The sequence below is a fragment of the Sceloporus occidentalis genome, unplaced genomic scaffold (genome assembly GCF_023333645.1).
Source record: "Sceloporus occidentalis isolate IW3139 unplaced genomic scaffold, rSceOcc1.0.p SCAF_2, whole genome shotgun sequence".
Taxonomy (NCBI): Eukaryota; Metazoa; Chordata; class Lepidosauria; order Squamata; family Phrynosomatidae; genus Sceloporus; species Sceloporus occidentalis.
The window spans coordinates 106,282,680-106,300,687 of NW_028316982.1; the positions used below are offsets into that span (position 1 = coordinate 106,282,680).

At 38.7% G+C, this 18,008-nt stretch overlaps 1 protein-coding gene across 4 annotated transcripts in view; it reads right to left on the reverse strand.

Annotated features, from left to right (window-relative positions):
• Positions 1-18,008, reverse strand: part of ARID5B (AT-rich interaction domain 5B) — a 269,486-nt gene that overhangs the window by 22,160 nt on the left and 229,318 nt on the right. For all 4 annotated transcript variants that reach the window (XM_089510540.1, XM_089510538.1, XM_089510537.1 and 1 more), the window contains one exon: positions 14,393-14,490. In XM_089510540.1, coding sequence (XP_089366666.1) covers positions 14,393-14,490 — 98 coding nt within the window. The remainder of the gene's footprint in view (positions 1-14,392; positions 14,491-18,008) is intronic.

Consider the following 18,008-nt stretch of genomic DNA (forward strand, 5'->3'; position numbering starts at 1 on the left):
AGATTAGGAATGCTCAAATGATAATCAACAGGGTGACGGGTTAAAAGTTTAAATCAGAGTGTACTACTAGGAGAAAGTGTTACCTATCACAACACTCAGCTCTTACAAAACTCAAAAAGCCAGAAAGGCTAAATCTTGTAATATAATTCTGAAATAATTCATTCAAACTGTCAGGCACAAAGTAACCCTACTCATAGGAAAAAACCTCAATGGAAAGTCCTTATTTAAGAAAACAAAACCAAGAACACAGTTAATGCATCTCTTACTACTGACCTTCATGTTGTGACCACACTGCAAAATAAGCTGTGAATAAGTCTGTAAAAACACACAATGTTCTAAGACATTTTAACTACAGATTTTCAATTGTGCTTTACGGGGTAAACAATTGCATTCTTCTGTCACTAGATCCTTTAATTTTAATATTTTTTAGTTCAAGGGGAGAGGAGGAGGAGAGAAACATGCTTTCAGACTTTTCAATAGTTCTTTTGTTAAAGCATCCATTACTCACATAATTGAAAAGATGTTTGTTCAGTGGTATGCTTGAGAGTACAGTTATTTAATCTTAATGATAAAGCCCTGAGGACAGAAATATAAGTAGAAACCTTCTCGTTATTTATCAAAGAGGGAAAAAATGCCAAGTCAAATAATTGATCCTCAAATGCTTGCTTGGTAGAAAATTTGCTATACAATCCATAAACTGCTATGGCTTAGAGACAGAGGGGCAAAACAGACCAGCATAATACATTGGCTTGGAGATGGCATGGGGGCATGGTGTTTACATTATGCTGTCCCCAAGCTGGTCACCTGGCTGACCAGATGGTGGGCAGCCTTGCAGCGCTGCAGAATAACAGCGTTTATATGCCACAGGAGTGCTGAAAAGGCACCACCGCAGCTAAAAGGGAGGCTTTTTTCTGCCCCAAAAAGGAGCAGCATTTTGCCACTTCTTTTTGGGCTGCAAAAATGCCAGATTGGGGCTGCAGTGTGTGGTTGCCACAGCCCCAATCCAGCAATCAAAGGGGCAGCGTCAAGTTGACCCTTTAGGGCCATCTATACCAGCCCAGAATCTCTGATGGCTATTTAAGTCAGATCAAGTACTATTAGAAGCCTAAGGTGATCAATAATTATTTTAGTTTATCCATTTTGATTAATCTTTTTTGTTAGATTTAGGACTCTACAAATATATGTGTTTTTGTCTATGTGTATCTTGAAACATAATAAATTTAAGTAAGTAAGTACTGTATATACTTGATTATAAATCAACCTCATATATGTCAAGGGCAGGTTTTGGGGCCAAAATTATGGATGACCCATAGGTAAGTTGAGGGGAAAACTTAGAGGCATGTAACAAAGGATCTAAAGGGTGAAGTAAAGGAAAATAATGCCAAAGAATTTAAATTCCAGCAGGCATAACTGTTTGTGCTAAAGGCTGGATAGATGAGAGAGCAGAGGGGGGATCAATGCTTCTAGGACAGATTACACTCTTGCATTTAACCAGAGATGGATCCTTTTAAAATAAGAGTTAAAGTACAGTACTACCTTGTGCCATGGATAAGTTAAGTCAGGTTTTTGGATCAATTTTTTGAATAAAATTTCTAAACTTATACATGAGTATATACAATAAATGCCAATCTATCTCACTATGAGAATGTGGGAAGTGCTTCACTCCTTTTAAAGCTATGCATTTATTGTGGCGACTTACCCCTGCCGTTTTCAAGTAAATTACAGGATGCAGTTGGTTATTATCCCAGGGAAATTGCAACTGATACCTCCACCTGACTGCATCCTGCCTAAAACCTACCTACAAGCTATTCTCAGCTGGCCGATTTGCAAAGTTGGGAGCTTCCTGTGCGTACAAACTGACTAGATGAGGACGGCTTGTGGGTCAGTTTTAGGTAGGATGCAGTTGGGCAGCACATCAGCAGCCTTTTCCTTGTGATAACACCTGAGTGCATTCTGTCATCAACTTGAAAATGGCATGGGTAAGTTGCTTTTTTTGTAATGGGATAATCTCCTGTGTTTCAAGATGAAGTTGTGGTTGAATACAGTGGTTCAAGTAGTAAAAGGTGCCTATAGGTTAGTGTCTGTGATATACTGAATCCATTTCTCCACCAGTTCCAATTTTTGGAGCAACATTTCTATTCAGTGGCATCATTAGGGATGTGTGGACTACACTGGGTGACACCCCAGAAGAGGAGTGACCCTCAGTTGAGCCCTCCTCTCACTGGAGGGTGAGAAGGGGTGGGTGTGGCCCTCCTGGCTTTGTCGCAATGGTAGTCTCTTCTGGAGGAGGCCTCTGCTGCCGTGGTGAAAGAGGATGCCAAGCGTGACTCTCCTGGCTTCATTGCAGTGGCAGCAGTCTCCTCAGGAGGCCACTGCTGCTGTGGTGAAGCAGAAGGTATGAACGTGCCCTTTTGGCCCTGGGTGACACCACAGTGACACCAGGGGTGGGGATGCCACTGTTTCTATTCATTAGAAAAACCTGGGAAAGGATGAATGCATACTCTAATAAACATACATTAATCTGTTTGAACAATTATGTGGAAAGAGGTAAGAGTGATGGCACTGAGTATTTGCATATATGTCATGCAGCATGGGAAGGAAGGAAGAAGCAGTGACCACCTTGCACAGGAAAGAACCTGATGTGTTATATTGTTATATTGTTATATTGAACTTCTTGTTATACTGTGCTTTTCTTCACCCCTACTTTACTATGTGGCTGTATAAACACAGTTTATAGTTTTGTTCCTTATAAAAGGTTTTATGTTTATAAACTTTACTCCTCTATTATTACACCCACTGACCAATACAATTGGTTTAAGCTTCATTCCTATGCCTACTTACATGGGAGTAAGTTCCTTCAGACTCAGTGGGACTGAAGAAAACATGCCTGGGACCACATTCTTATTTATTTAATAAAGAAAAAGAAGAAAACAGAAAACAGAATCAACAAAACTAGCATGACACACAAAAAATGCTATTTGACTTTTTGGTCAAGATGTTAGCTTCAGTTCAGAATACAGAATAACACTCATACTTGATTAAATACAGCATAACACACATACTTGATTAAAGATTGCCTTGGGCTGTTTTCACACTCAGCAGTCTAAACCCTAAATCATCTTACTAATTGCAACTTGTAGTACAGATAACCATAAGATTTTTATACAGACATAATCACAGGCTGCTCCATTTCTTTTTGGAAATTGTTAATACAGTACAGAAACATGCAGACTTTAATAAAGTTATTTCTAGATATTTTAGCAAAACCGAACAACTTTCTGGTTGGAATACTAGACTCTCTTGTATATTAAATTACTTTTCAGGGTAAGAATATGTCTTTACAGCTGTTGCAGGAACCTGTTTCCAAAGACTTATTTTGACGTAACCTTTTTAGAGAGAAAATATATTTTGCTTGAAGAATTATATTTGGTGGAAGAAAACCTTTGCCTTGTACAAGATTCTCACCAGCAATTTAGGTGGATATTCTTTTTTTATATTTGATCTGTCAAAGCCAGCATTTGAATTCTTCAGATACATTACAAATGATTGGTCTAAGACCAAGACAGATTAGCTGATTGTTTCCCATGCCAGGACTCCTAGCTATAAGAAGTATGAAGATTCAGCCATAAGGCAGCGAAGAGGCCTCCAACATGTTCTCCAAAGTATCATATTACATTTTAAAATATAATAAACCCCTTGCTGTTATGGCTGTGGAATGAAGCCCTTTAAACTAAGAAATCACTGTAACCAATAAAAAAGACCATCTGTCTGAGTATGTGGGGAGTCCGTAACAATAGCTTTGAGGTGTCAAGTGCCCCATTCATTTCAATAGTCTCTAATCCAGATGCCTATGATATTTTAAATGTCAACATTGTTAACTGACATCACTGCTTATTAAAGCATGTAAGAAAGGAAAATACCCATCCCAACTCGTCCAATGGGGACCAAAGAGGACCAACCCCCCCCACCCCCAAAACACAACTAGGATGGATGAACATATTGGTTTTGCAGCATTTAAAAGCACCAGTTTTAACATTATATAGTAAGGTTGCACAGGGCAAGAATTATTTCATTGTCCTGTGAACAAAGGCCAAGGGGGAGGTTGGGTTTCCAAAGTATGTATGTGTATAGGAACACACATACACACACATAGACCAGCATAATGGAAAAGATGTTCATGACAGTTGGAAAAGATACAGTATAAACAAGCAACTAGAATAAACACCCCTCCTCCAAATTCATTAAATTACATTTTGAATAAAGCTAATGTGGATTGTTTGGAAACTCTCCTATGTAATTGTAGGGAGAATCCAAAGCCTACATATTCGAATATGATCGAATATGGCCCTCCATATTTGCAGCTTTGACTTTTACGGATGTGATTATTTGTGGATTTGATTAATGTGTTTTCTCTAGGAATCTCTTGATGCTCCAGCGCAACTCTGCTGGAAGTTGTCCCTAGGCATCCGTAGGACTTCCAACATGATTCTATGGTCATCTTCTGGCAGATGTTGACCACAGAGTTATACTGCAGGATCTAGAGATTGCTAGAGAGGCGTTCTGAGGTTAAAAAGAGAGAAGGTTTTTTATTTACAGTTTTCCATTTTCAAGGGGGTCCTGTGCTCCTAACCCCAGCGAATGTAGAGGGCCCATTGTATATTGCTGATATTTAATTTTTATTTTCTCTTTTTGTAAAGCTGAAACAAAATTGCTCTCAAACATTCACCTCGGAATTTCCTCTTCATCTATTTTCATTTGTCAATATTCACCAAATTTTCTCTGAGTATTCTGCGATTTGGCATAATACTTGACAGATAATTTATTTTATTTTCTATGACATTTGATTTCAGTATATTATATGTAAGAGAGATTTGATTGCACAATTTCAAATCTGACAGACTGTGTTTGACAGTTTTTGTAAGTTGGCATGCAATGATATTTAGCATTTCACAGAATTTAATAGCTGGCATGCAATAGTATTTAATATTTGTACTTCACAGTTGTTACCCAATGGTGTTTGACAGTATTTGATAACTGGCACATGAAAGTATTTGGCATCTGACATTATTTGACAGCTTCTGCTTACGAGAATTCATTTACGTGGTCTGCCAACTGATATCAAGAGATGCCAATAAGTGTAAATCACTAGAAACCTAAGGCAAAACTGAAAACACAAATTGGAATTTCTAAGGTGAATTGCACACATTCAAAATGTAAAGGGCAGAATTGGCAAATTTAAATACTGTATATACTCATGTATAAGTCTAGAAATTTAGGTTTAAAAATTGATCCAAAAAAACTATGTCGACTTATCCATGGCTCAGTGTAAGTACTGTCCTTTAAATCTTGTGTATGTGTATAAAAAAACCATCCGATGGCGAAAGGTTTAATTTGCCCTGGAAGCACCAACCTCCTTCTACTCTCCCATCCATCCAGCCTTTAGTATGAGTACAAATAGTTATGCATGCTGGAATTTTGTAAAGTTTTGGCATTATTTTCCTTTCCTTTGTCCTTTACATCCTATATTGCATGCCCCTAAGTTTTACCCTCGACTTATCCAAGGTTCATATCAAAATTCATAATTTTGGCCTCAAAGCCTTTCCTCAACTTATACATGAAGTCGACTTATAGTTGAGTATATACGGTATATGAAAATATGCATTTCAGTTCTAAAGTTTTAAGGTTTTTTTTTAAATCCACAAACATGGCATCTCTACCCATATTCTGAAGAAGGTTCAGCAAGGTATATGAAATGGTGAAACAAAAAATAACAGACATCCATCCAATCTTACTCAACTCTTGGAGTTTGTATGCATTACATACTAATAGCACAACCCTATGTGTGCTTACTCAGAAGTAAGTCCTACTGAGTTTAATGGGCTTACTCCTAAGTAAGTATGTCCAGAACAACAGTCTTTGTAGTCCATTCACATCACAAAGTTTTGTGTATGCTTTCCCATCAGTTACTCCCTATAAATTATTCCCAAATGTAAAACTGTAAAGAATTGCAACCACAACTTATTGAATCAGCATTTTTAAAGGATCAGCTCATAGTTTATAAACTGCTTGTTAAGTTCTTGACTATCTGGAGATTATATAACCAACACAAAAGTAAAAACCCAAGTAAAACAGTAGAATATGCTGCAACTATTGACAGAGTAAATGTTGCTAGAATGTGAGATGAGTCCAGGAGAGAAGAAATGAAAGAAAGGCAAATAGCACAGCTTTAGCAGTTTGAAAGTTCTATAAAACCTGGGAAGACCATTTGGTATTCAGCCTAGTTTGGAGCTAGTTCCATCACATGACTTAGTAGGTGAAGGGAATCACAGACTTCAGACCTCAAGTTAAAGGATGTGTGATGGATCTCTACGATACCCCTTTTATTGGCTTTTCTACTTGCTTGCTGTAAAAATTCACATTTCATATTTAGACAACATCAATAAGTGTTGTATCATTTTGCCTGGATTTTAAATATCTTTGTGACTGGAACAAAAACCATCAAACCCTCCCCCCCCCACTTGATACTGTAGCACTAAATACATTACAATTAAATATTTGGATTAACGGGATTATATATGAATTTACAAATGTGGATACATACAATTTGTGTGGTAGTGCAGAGGTGTGTACATGCATGTGTTTGTGTGTGCGTATATTATGCAATGTTTGTATAAGTATGTAAGCTTTTGTAAACTGAGATGTGTGTCTGGCTGATGCTGGAAGTCGTCTTAGTCTGATGGGAAAGCTAAAATTGTGTCCACACTACACATTTAGAGCAGTTTAACTACCATGTATCTATGTCACAGAATCCTATGATTTGTAATTCAGAGGAGCAGATGGCAGTTTTCTAGTAGGCAACATTGTATTTTACAAAACTCTCAATCCCTGGATTCCATAGAACACAGCCTTGACTTTTAATGTGGTATAATTCTTCTGTGTGAATACACTCTAATGCTCTTCTAGTCTGTTGTATATGTAGCTTGTCAAGATTTCATACTTGGGCTGTTTCAAACATATAAGGGTGGAACTCCCACATCCTATCAGTTCGTTATATTTGTGAGTGGCTTAAGTCTTTGCTCAAATGTTGGCTAACAGCATGTCATGGGTTTTGCACATGACACATCAAAGACTATGGACACATCTACAGTGTAGAAACAAAGTGTAGAATATGCTGTAGAAACATAGTTTGACACCACTTTCAGGGGTATAGCTCCATCCTATGGGATCCTGAGATTTTACAAAACTACAAATCCCAGGATTCTGTAGGATGGAGCTATGGCAGCTAAATGCACCCTCTCATCCTGGAGAGAAGTGACCAGTGGGGTCCCACAGGGCTCTGTCCTGGGCCCAGTGCTATTCAACATCTTTATCAATGACCTGGATGACAGAATTGGGAGCATACGTATCAAATTTGCAGATGACACCAAATTAGGGGGAATAGCTAATACCCCAGAGGACAGGATCAAGATTCAAAACGACCTGAATAGACTAGAAAGCTGGGCCAAAGCTAACAAAATGAAATTCAACACAGAGAAATGTAAGGTATTGCACTTAGGGCGGAAAAATAAAATGCACAGATATAGGATGGGTGACACCTGGCTGAATGAAACTACGTGTGAAAGGGATCTAGGAGTCCAAGTAGACCACAAGTTGAACATGAGTGAACAGTGTGATGCGGCAGCTAAAAAGGCCAATGCTATTTTAGGCTGCATCAATAGAAGTATAGTGTCTAGATCAAGAGAAGTAATAGTGCCACTGTATTCTGCTCTGGTCAGGCCCCACCTAGAATATTGTGTCCAGTTCTGGGCACCACAATTCAGAAAGGACATTGAGAAACTGGAGCGTGTCCAAAGGAGGGCGACAAAAATGGTGAAGGGTCTGGAAACCATGCCCTATGAGGAACGACTTAGGGAGCTGGGGATGTTTAGCCTGGAGAAAAGAAGGTTAAGAGGTGATATGATAGCCCTGTTTAAATATTTGAAAGGATGTCATATTGAGGAGGGAGCAAGCTTGTTTTCTGCTGCTCCAGAGAACAGGACCCGGAACAATGGATGCAAGCTACAGGAAAAGAGATTCCACCTGAACATTAGGAGGAACTTCCTGACAGTAAGGGCTGTTCGACAGTGGAATGCACTCCCTCGGAGGGTGATAGAGTCTCCTTCCTTGGAGGTCTTTAAACAGAGGCTGGATGGCCATCTGTCAGGGATGCTTTGAATTGGATTTCCTGCATGGCAGGGGGTTGGACTGGATGGCCCTAGTGGTCTCTTCCAACTCTACGATTCTATGATTCTATGATTCTATGATTCTATGATTCTATGAAATGTGTACCAGATTCCACCTTTCTATCTGTTACAAATTTACTACTTTAACAACGTTGACCCTACCGTCAGTGAATCAACAAGGTTAGAGTATTTCCATGAGAAATGGAAGGAAGACATTTGATATACAAAGTCTTCAAGCAGGAGTATTTTATGACTGTTGTTTGAAATTGGGATATTCAAATTTTACATCATCTTTTTTAGAGAGAGGTTACAGGAGACCTGCCTGTTACTTTAAGGAGGGGAAAGCTTACAGGGAGAATATCATATAGGGCAAAATACATGTTATTCTGGCAAGATGCACTCTTTTTTCAATCTTAAGTGACATTTTAGGATGGATGGTTAATACGTTTGTGGCAGTTGTGGTACAGGTGTGTGGGAGGGTATGGAGCAAATCATCCTATGCGCTGAAATGCCAATTCCTGTCCCATTCCACAGTTGATTTACCTTAAAGCTCGGGGAGAAAGCATCCAGCACACTAACTGTTTAATCCCAAACACACTAACTGATTAACTCAGGAGTAGAGGAATGTGAGAAACTTTACCTCTACACACCTTAACCAGTCAGAGGCTAAGGAAGATTACCTTTGCAGCGAAGATGCCCAGCAGACAGTCAGGGTCTGTGGCTTCTCTTTCACACATTTTGATTATCCTAGGATTAGGGAAAGGAGGCTATCCCATAAATGTATGCTCCGTGTGTGTGTGTGTGTTTTACAAACAGCATTCCTAAACCATTCTCATGCTTTGGCACCCTCAGGAATGAATCTTAATACTCAGTATCAGGTGGCATTACAACTCATCAGATTTACTTGTACAGAAGAGTATGAAGAACCAGTGAAGGGGGAGATCCTCCCTTATAGAAAAGCCCCTGTCTTTAAAGCATTGTTTGTTTCCTTTCTAATTACATTCTGTTTAAGAAATCTGAGCTCTCAAATACATCACAAAGCATTCTCTTGTAATCAGTTTTGGCTGTTTTGTGTTTTAAAATCTCTGACAGAAACCACAACATCCTGCTTATTATAAAGTAATATGCCCGACAATTTAGGGAAATAGTGGGCCATCGCACTAGGAAAATAAGTAGTCCATCACACATTTCATACATTCAGAGGTGAAAACTGGATGTATATATAAAGTGTTTTATAGATACAAGGAAATAAAATAAGCTCCTGACTGAAAACCAAATGTGCTGTAACATCATTATCTCTTTTGCAAAGTATGCTTTCTGAATTCCTATTGAAAAAAGAGGCAAGATCCTGACAGAGAGGTGTGCAGCAATGCAAATGTGTGTAGCTGAGGATAGGTGGAGGGCCATTAGAACCACTTTGACTCCATAAAGCTGGCACAGGCTGTTTTTACTTTATGCAATCACCTAAGGTAATTACAGTGAAGAATTAAAGCCTCATGACCAAAATAACAACTTGTACACTTTGCATGTGTTGAGTCATGTACATAGCAACAGCTTCACAATGGGAAAACATTAATGCTTTTTATATTGGTAATCATCTGTAACACGAGCAATTAAGTACAGTACTAATGGACTATGGCCAAGAGCCTGGTACTAATATTAAAAACTGACAGAGATGAATAGGTTTGGAAGCAAAACTGGGCTGACAAAGACATTTTTATGAAGTGCTTGGACTGATTTGATTTAAACCAATCAGAGAGGCAGGTTCAGACCAGTCAGCCCTACAGCGACAATAATGCATTCATAGACGTTATGCGCTTCCTGCTACGCTTTAAATAAAAACATCCATTGATTCGATTCGAAGCAACCTGTGCTTGCATTATTGCACTCATTAATAAGGTAAAAAAGAAAGGCTATAATGCACTTCCAAAATAACACTTAGCAAACCCACTGGCAACATTGCTTTGTTTTTTAAAATGAAAATGTTTACTGGATGTAAGCCATATACAATAAAAACATGAGTATGTCAATAAGGCTTTCAGATCATGTTTAGTGTTTCTTTTCTTTTCTTTTCTTTTCTTTGTTTTATGGAAAGGTGGAGCTGCCTCTATTAAAACAAACAGCTGAATTTTTTTTTAAAAGGTGTAATTTGGTAATGTACAATTTAATGATTTTAGCAACGCTGGAAAAGGAAGCATTTTATTGTCAGCTCATCTATTTCAGCTTTCCGGAAGCTGGTGCCTACCTCATGGATGCCAGCCCCATAATCTCCAGAAAAACATGGCTGGGGCTGATGAGAGTTGTAGTACAACCCATGCAAAGGATGCCAGTTAGTTTTTAACACAATATTGTCCTTAATGTGTGAATTTTATCAGGAGCAGTTCTTTACTATTTCAGACAGAGATCCTTCTTAGTCCTGTTACTAGAAATCCAATTGTTAAAGATAGCAGTGATCAAACCTGAGGTACCCTGCAGAGTCACACAATTGTTCCTTTCTGGTTCAACTGATAGTAAGTACTCCATCATCCAAATGCTCTGAAAATTGTGTGAACCATACATCTATTATTGATGCCAGTGAATTTTATGTGGGGCATCTGCCAATTTGCTCACTCCTTTTCTTCTTAAAAAGCACTTCCTCAGCCTAGTGAGGCAGCTCCTTAAATAATCTAAACCATTATCCAGAACCTTTGCTAAAGGCCATCCAGTGTAATCGAGGCAAGGCTTCCTGAAAACACATAAATAGTTTCAAGTCTGGAGCATTAACTGGACAACAGGAAAGGCACATGAATTCATTCCACATTTGCTTTTGAGTTTTAAAATCAAATTCATCTACAAAGGCAGGCTTGTACTGCTTAAAAAATAGTATGAAATTCAGCATGGTCTGCCACCACTTTAGGAAAATCGATCTGAATAGTGAATTGCATCTAAAGGTAAGCAGATGCACAGAGGTGTCAAGAAACTAGACAATTAGAACTTGTAAAGGAAAATCTCATTCAATCTAGTTCAGATAACTTAGAGTAGGAATTGTCCTATACCCTTTCCAGGCATATCAGTTGTATATAGAACCAGTGTGGCATAGCGGTTTGAGTGTTGGAATCCAGGGTTCAATTCCCAGCTCGGCCATGAAAGCCGGCGGATGACTTTGGGCAAGCCACACACTCACAACCTCACAAGAAGGCAATGGCAAACCTCCACTGAACAAACCTTGCCAAGAAAGCCCCCGTGATAGGTTTGCCCTAGGGTCATCATAAGTCAGAAACGACTTGAATGCACACAACAACAATAACACACACCATTGCATATGGATTCATTCATAACTTTGTTGCATTCTGTTTCTCCATTAAGCAATGATTTCTTTTTTAAAAATCTGCATCAAAATGAAACTTAAATGCAAATGATACTCAAAACTTGTGTTATATCACAAAGTTTGAAGAAATGAGAAACTCAAAGAATACATTCTGGTCTGCACATTAGTCTTTGGAGGTGTGGATCAGTCTTAGTTTGACTTGAAATGGAGTGCCCAGATGAAATCTTTTAACATTTCTAACAAGGAGCACAACAGAACCACACATTCTCCTAACTCTTCTTGCTATAAGTACAGTTTAGGAAAGCAAAGACTTCATACCAGTCTTGATTGACACTCCAGAGTATAAGAAAAAGATGAGTAGATTTGACTACTATGTGCCCTTGCCCCTTTAACAGTATTCTGATACAACCCAGTAAAGGTTTGGAATAGGGTGGTGTGAAGCATACTCAGACCATGCAACTCTTTCCCCCTCCTCTTACCACCTGCAACAACTGATGATCACTGAGGTTTATGCTACACTTTAAGTATGCTTTTCAATGAGGGTGCATCTACACTGTGGAAATAATGCAGTATGACACCACTTTAACTCAGTAGCATCACTAGGGTTGGCGTCAACTGGCGCAGTAACTCATGGTGTGTCCTCCCCCTCCCCCCACTGATCTCCTGCCATAACAAACCATACAGAATCCTACAGAACTAATGTTATTCATGAATTGCAATTCCCAAAAATCACTGAATATAATGGTAATAACTGTGACATAAATCATCTAGCAAAATTACAATTATACCTTTAAATTACAATATCACACGCACAGCCCAAATGTATGTATATGTACATAGTTCCATGTAGTTCAGTGAAAATTTGGTTAAGATTTGAAGTTTTTAAAGAAAATTTAAAAGAATAGTTTTAAAAAGTGATTTATTTTTAAACATTTTAAATTTAATTAAAAACAACAACAACAACCAGGGGCCTCTCCTTTCTTCCCCCTGAGCCTCACCCCACTCACACCATTTCTTCGGCATTTTAAAGGGATGCAGGCAACACCACAGCCCATTTCTGCCCAAAGGCAGATGTTTGGGGTGCAATGGTGATACCCTCCCCTTAGTGTGTTATCTGGTGTGACCTGCACCCTCTTACTGACGCCCCTGCTTTAACTGCCGCATTTCCTATAACAAAATCCTGGGGGTTGTAGTTTTGTGAGGCACCAATACTCTTTAGCAGAGAAGACTGAAGACCTTATAAAACTATAAATCCCAGAGTTCTATCAGATGTAGCTACAGCACTTAAAGTGATGTCAAACTGCATGATTTCTATTATGTAGGTGAACCCTAAGTTTGTTTAACTGCCTGTTTTGTCTTTTTTACACAAGAAACAAACAAACACATTATAAGGAATGGGGTTGCTTGTAGTGATTTACTTTTGACAGAAATGAGGGCAAGGTATAATTCCATTTTATCAAAAAAGGCAACAGTCATTTGGATGTTACTTTTGAGTAGTGACTAAGGAAATTACTACACTGCTTTCCTTCCGATCAAGGCATGGGCTGAGACCGGGCTGTGACCATGTGTTATTGCACAGCTCCATGCCCAGATCGTTACCATCCCATACTTGAACAGAACATCTCCCATTACTTTGCTAAGAAGGGAAAAGAAGTGTTTTAGCTAAGTACAGGAGAAGTCCTGATCTGGCACAGGATGGTTACAATCTGGGCAATAAGACATGGTTCCAGCCTGGTCTCAGACTCTTTTAATAAAGAGGTTCTTATGTCTTCTTTCTTTTTTGCACCCCATAAAGTATCCCACGAAACATGTTTCAAAAAAGCTACCTGTGTACTTTGAAACTACAACTATATAGTTTCATCCTAGCCCTCAGTTTTTAGCCATGCTAATGCATGGCAAAAATAATCTATCTGTCTAACCATCTATCCACTAATTGTACAAATCAGATAGGTTCTTTGGAATTTAAGGTTAATAATGGTCTTTTATACAATATGACACCATCCTTCTTAGTGTGACTGGCAGTGAACACTTTAGAAAAAGAAGAGTATGCCCAGTGAATTTCCAAAAACAAAATAAAATCAAACCAAAAAAGCATGCAATGCTGTAAGATGGTGATAAACAAACACTTCCCTGGCCCCTACAGGCTACTAGTTAGTGATCTGGAGCATAAGATCATATTACTCATTTCAGAGCTTGAAAGCACACATATTTTATTAATGGCCATATTTTCTCAACATTCTTTTAAGGAAGCATCACAATGATATCATGTTATCCAATGTATGTTGGATATGCAAGCTTTGGACACTATTATTAACTCAGGGTACAAAATCAATGCTTATAAAACAGCAAGTCTGTTGCACTTTAGAAAGATAAATGGTTGTCAGCTGCAGGAATAAAGGAGACAAGAGAACATGGGAAAAATACAGAGTAAATGGGTCTCCCTCCCCTCCGCCTTATAATGGGAACATCCCACTAATTTGAAGATAGCTATACATTGCTTTACATGCCTATAACAGCGGAATGACATTTGAAGGACAATAAATGGCCAAAGCAGTTATTATCCTTTCTTCCACCCTCAAATTATCTGCAGTTTGCTCATTTGTTATAGTTTCTGCATTGGATAAGCTTTGGCAAAATGTTGGTATGAAGCAGTAAAGAATGAGACACCCAATTGTTTGTTAGCCCCATCAGGTTTAAATGACAATATGTTATATGACTAAACTGGTGATGGAATATTTCTTGTACATTAGTAATCACCCATCCCCCCAGTGCTTTCAATTTTTTTTTTTACAAAAGGCTTCGAAGGCTATCCAAATTAATTTTACTTCTTTATTGAACAAGCATTTCATATTTGTTATCTTACCTTTCATAATGTCTACGAGTACATGTGGCTGCACTTGTGCTTCCAGGGTTACCACCTAATTCATCATAAATATGTTTCCATTGTCGACGGGCTGTTATCTGTAAAAGGGCAATGGGAAATGTAATCTTGCATCTTTACAGATCTCTGTCTCTCTGTGTATGTAGTGTTTGAGTTCACAGCAATAAATATATACATGAGACATTCAGAACAGCATGTAATACAAGCACTGGTAAAGCTACTGCAGAATAGACAGAATCTATCTCTATGACTCTTTTTTTTAAAAAAAGCAAAAGATGATATTTTACTGATTTGTTTCACACAAATCTTTGTGTGTGTGTATGCAATTGGGTTTTACTGCTTTCTCATTATCAAGCAATTTTGCTATTTTGTGTGTGCAATTTCTTGAATAGGAGCTTCAATCAATTCAGGACCATTAACCATCAAAATGTATGCAGACAAATCCCTTAGTAAATTATGAAAATGAATCTCAAACTAAGCACAAATAATGATTACATAGTTATTTTAACTGAGTTAGTGGAAATGAATCCACTGCAAACCCTTAATCCATCACAGGCTCCCCTAAATCCTCACAGAAACACAGTCTGTGTAACTCTATATGGTACAAGCTGTTTATTTCCATCCGTCTGTGTCAGTAAAATATATGGATCAAATGTTAATGAAATCTAAACACCCTCCAAGGTTAGTATCTGAGCTATGCCCTATATTTGGCTAAATGGAATAAAATAAACATCTTGCAAAGTATTAGGTTGCATACTACATTTTCTATGTGTGCATGTGGTGGGCAGGGGGAATGGCAAGATATTAACACAAAATCAATAGAATAATAAATGGAAGACCTGAGAAAAAATAATTGTTTTGGGTGCCATTTCATTTTATTATGTTGTCTACAATATTTTAAAAGCAGAAAGAAAACAGGAGTACGGGATGAAAACCATGAAGGCTGTTAACCCTTTTTTGCATGCAGCTCATAAAGGGGGTGGTGGTAGAATGCTTAGTGGAAAATTGCAGAGAACTGGTTTTTAAAATTGTGGGCAAATTTTGTCATTTTCAAGGAATGCTGTGGTGCTTAATATATTCAAGCCCACGGGCTTCCTCACAGTTACCCACAGTGGTGCCAATGGAGTTCACTATGGAGCCAAAGGCAGCAATCAAAAGAAAACAAATATCAAAACTTGCAATCTGGGGGCCTGTAATTTTAATCTAAAAAGAGGAGATGAGTAGAGCAGTTAAATATTATAGGGTAAATGGTGCCTTTCTTACTCTGTATAAAGATAAAACGCTTCCTCTGCAGAAAGGAGGCTTCAAAGGCAAAAGACATGTTATTTGGTAATGTTATAATTTCAGAGAAATACCATTGAAGCTTATCTTTGTTTTGTTCTCATTAGACATAACCACCACCTACTTCTAGCTGCAGATTAAATCAAAATGCTTATTTGTTCATCTGTGCTATGAAATACCTCAGACTTTGATAAAACTAGCATATACGTGGGAAACTGAAATATTCAGTTCCAACCTAACTCCAAAGCATAAATTATAGTCAGCTTGAAGGAGCAACACTAGAACTATAGACCAAGGTTAGGGAGACTTTGGTTCTCCAAATTTTTTGGACTAAAAGCCTGATCACACTGGATGAATCCGCTCAGAAACAAGATTTTAAAAGTAGAAAAAACCCGCAAATGTGGAAGGTTTTTCCATATGTGTTTGCACCAAACAGCAATAATGCGAAAATAAAGTGAACAGAAAGTGGACAAAATGACACCTTTTTACTTTTGGGAACTTCCCGAAAGTAAAAAGGTGTCGTTTTTGTCCACTTTCTGTTCACTTTCTTTTCACGTTATTGCTGTTTAGAAGAAACATTTTCTGAAAAATCTCCTGCATTTGAGGTTTTTATTCTACTTTTAAACCCCTTTTCTGAGCGGGATTCGTTTAGAGTGAAAAGGTCCAAAGACTTCCATTATCCCTTACTATTGACCATGGCAGCTGGGGTTTAAGGCAGTTGAAGCCAAAACATCTGGAGGACCAAAGACTCCTGTTGTAGATATTGCATGAGCATACCCTGTTTGAATCAAGGGTGCTACTCCTGCTCCACAACTATAGGGATGTTGTGCTCATACAACAACTACTCCTTTTGTACAATGTCCTACTAAATCCTACTAAATCTTCAGCATGTGTAGACTATATGTCTACTGTTCTTCCTCCCATTTAAGGTAACCCACCTAATATCACTGTGCATGTGCAAATCTAGTGTTCCATTTGTGCATATGTCACATGCAAAAATGTACACAACAGGGTTGGCCAGCCAGTTTCTCTTTCCAGTCTTGCTAACCAAATTAAGATGTAAATGTCTATAAGCATGATACATATTAGAAATGTGGGAGACCATGGTTCAAATCCCCAATCAGCCATGAAAGATCATTCAAGGTCACTGGGTGACCTTGGAAAATTTATACTCTCTCAATGTTTGGGGAAAACACTGGCAAACCTATTCTGAATCAATCTTGACCACCCCCCCCCCCCCAAGGATATGGTCACCATAATTCAGTCATCATGAAGGCACAGAACAGTAGCAGTAGAAGTATGGCCATCTTGTGCAGAAGAATCCCAAGGTACACCCCACAGTGCTATGTACATGGACCCAGTTACATGTTTAACTGCATGTATAGAGGGAAGGTGAGAAGGAGGGTATTAATGAGAATTCAGTGTGTGTGTGTGTGTGTGTGTGTGTGTGTGTGTGAGAGAGAGAGAGAGAGAGAGAGAGAGAGAGAGAGAGAGAGAGAGAGAGAGAGAACACATGGGTGCATTTGGAAGGGAACTGCCAGTTAGGAACTGAAAGACAAGTTACAGGAACTAAATCAAGATCATATTCATGAATAAACACAGAAGATTGTTTACAGGTCTTAATCCAGACATTTCTGGTTCTAGGGGCATAGTGGCATTCTGAGAAAAAGAGAAGACATATTGGTAAAATACATAGCACCCAGAGCCTGGGAATAACTAGCTATCTGTAACTGTTTGCCTCTGTAATTGGTTCCTTGTTACAATGACAAATTCATAGCTCAGGAGTGGGCAATGAGCAGCCCACAGACTGCATGCAAATCTCTGGGCTGTTTTTGTGACATCTCCCCAAGCATCTACATGCCTCCATCCAACTCCCAAATTTGGTGGAGGTGAAAACTGTTGGCCCTCAAGATGGGAGTGGGGCAAAATAGGCTACTTTGCTACATGTTAATGCCTGGGGGAGGCAGCCTTTAAAGACACCAATGGGTCTCTTTTTTTCCAAACAGAAAATGAGATGAAAAGGGAAGGATAAAGTGGGTGGTGGGTGGGGATGGATCAGGGTTGCGGGCCAGGTTCTTGTGGGGATGCAATGTGTTCCCTGCTGGTCTTTCTCTTCCTTTTCCTTTTCCTCATGGAAAGTTAAATTTTATTTGCTCTAACTTGCATTTGCATAAGAAGCTCCCACACAATTCATTCAGAGGAGAATGCAGCTCTCCACTCATTCTGTTGTAGGCACTCAGCTGGTCCCTGCACTCCATGAGGACTATCTGTGCTAGAGATAGGGAGGGAGTGACCATCTAGATCAGGGGTAGGCAAT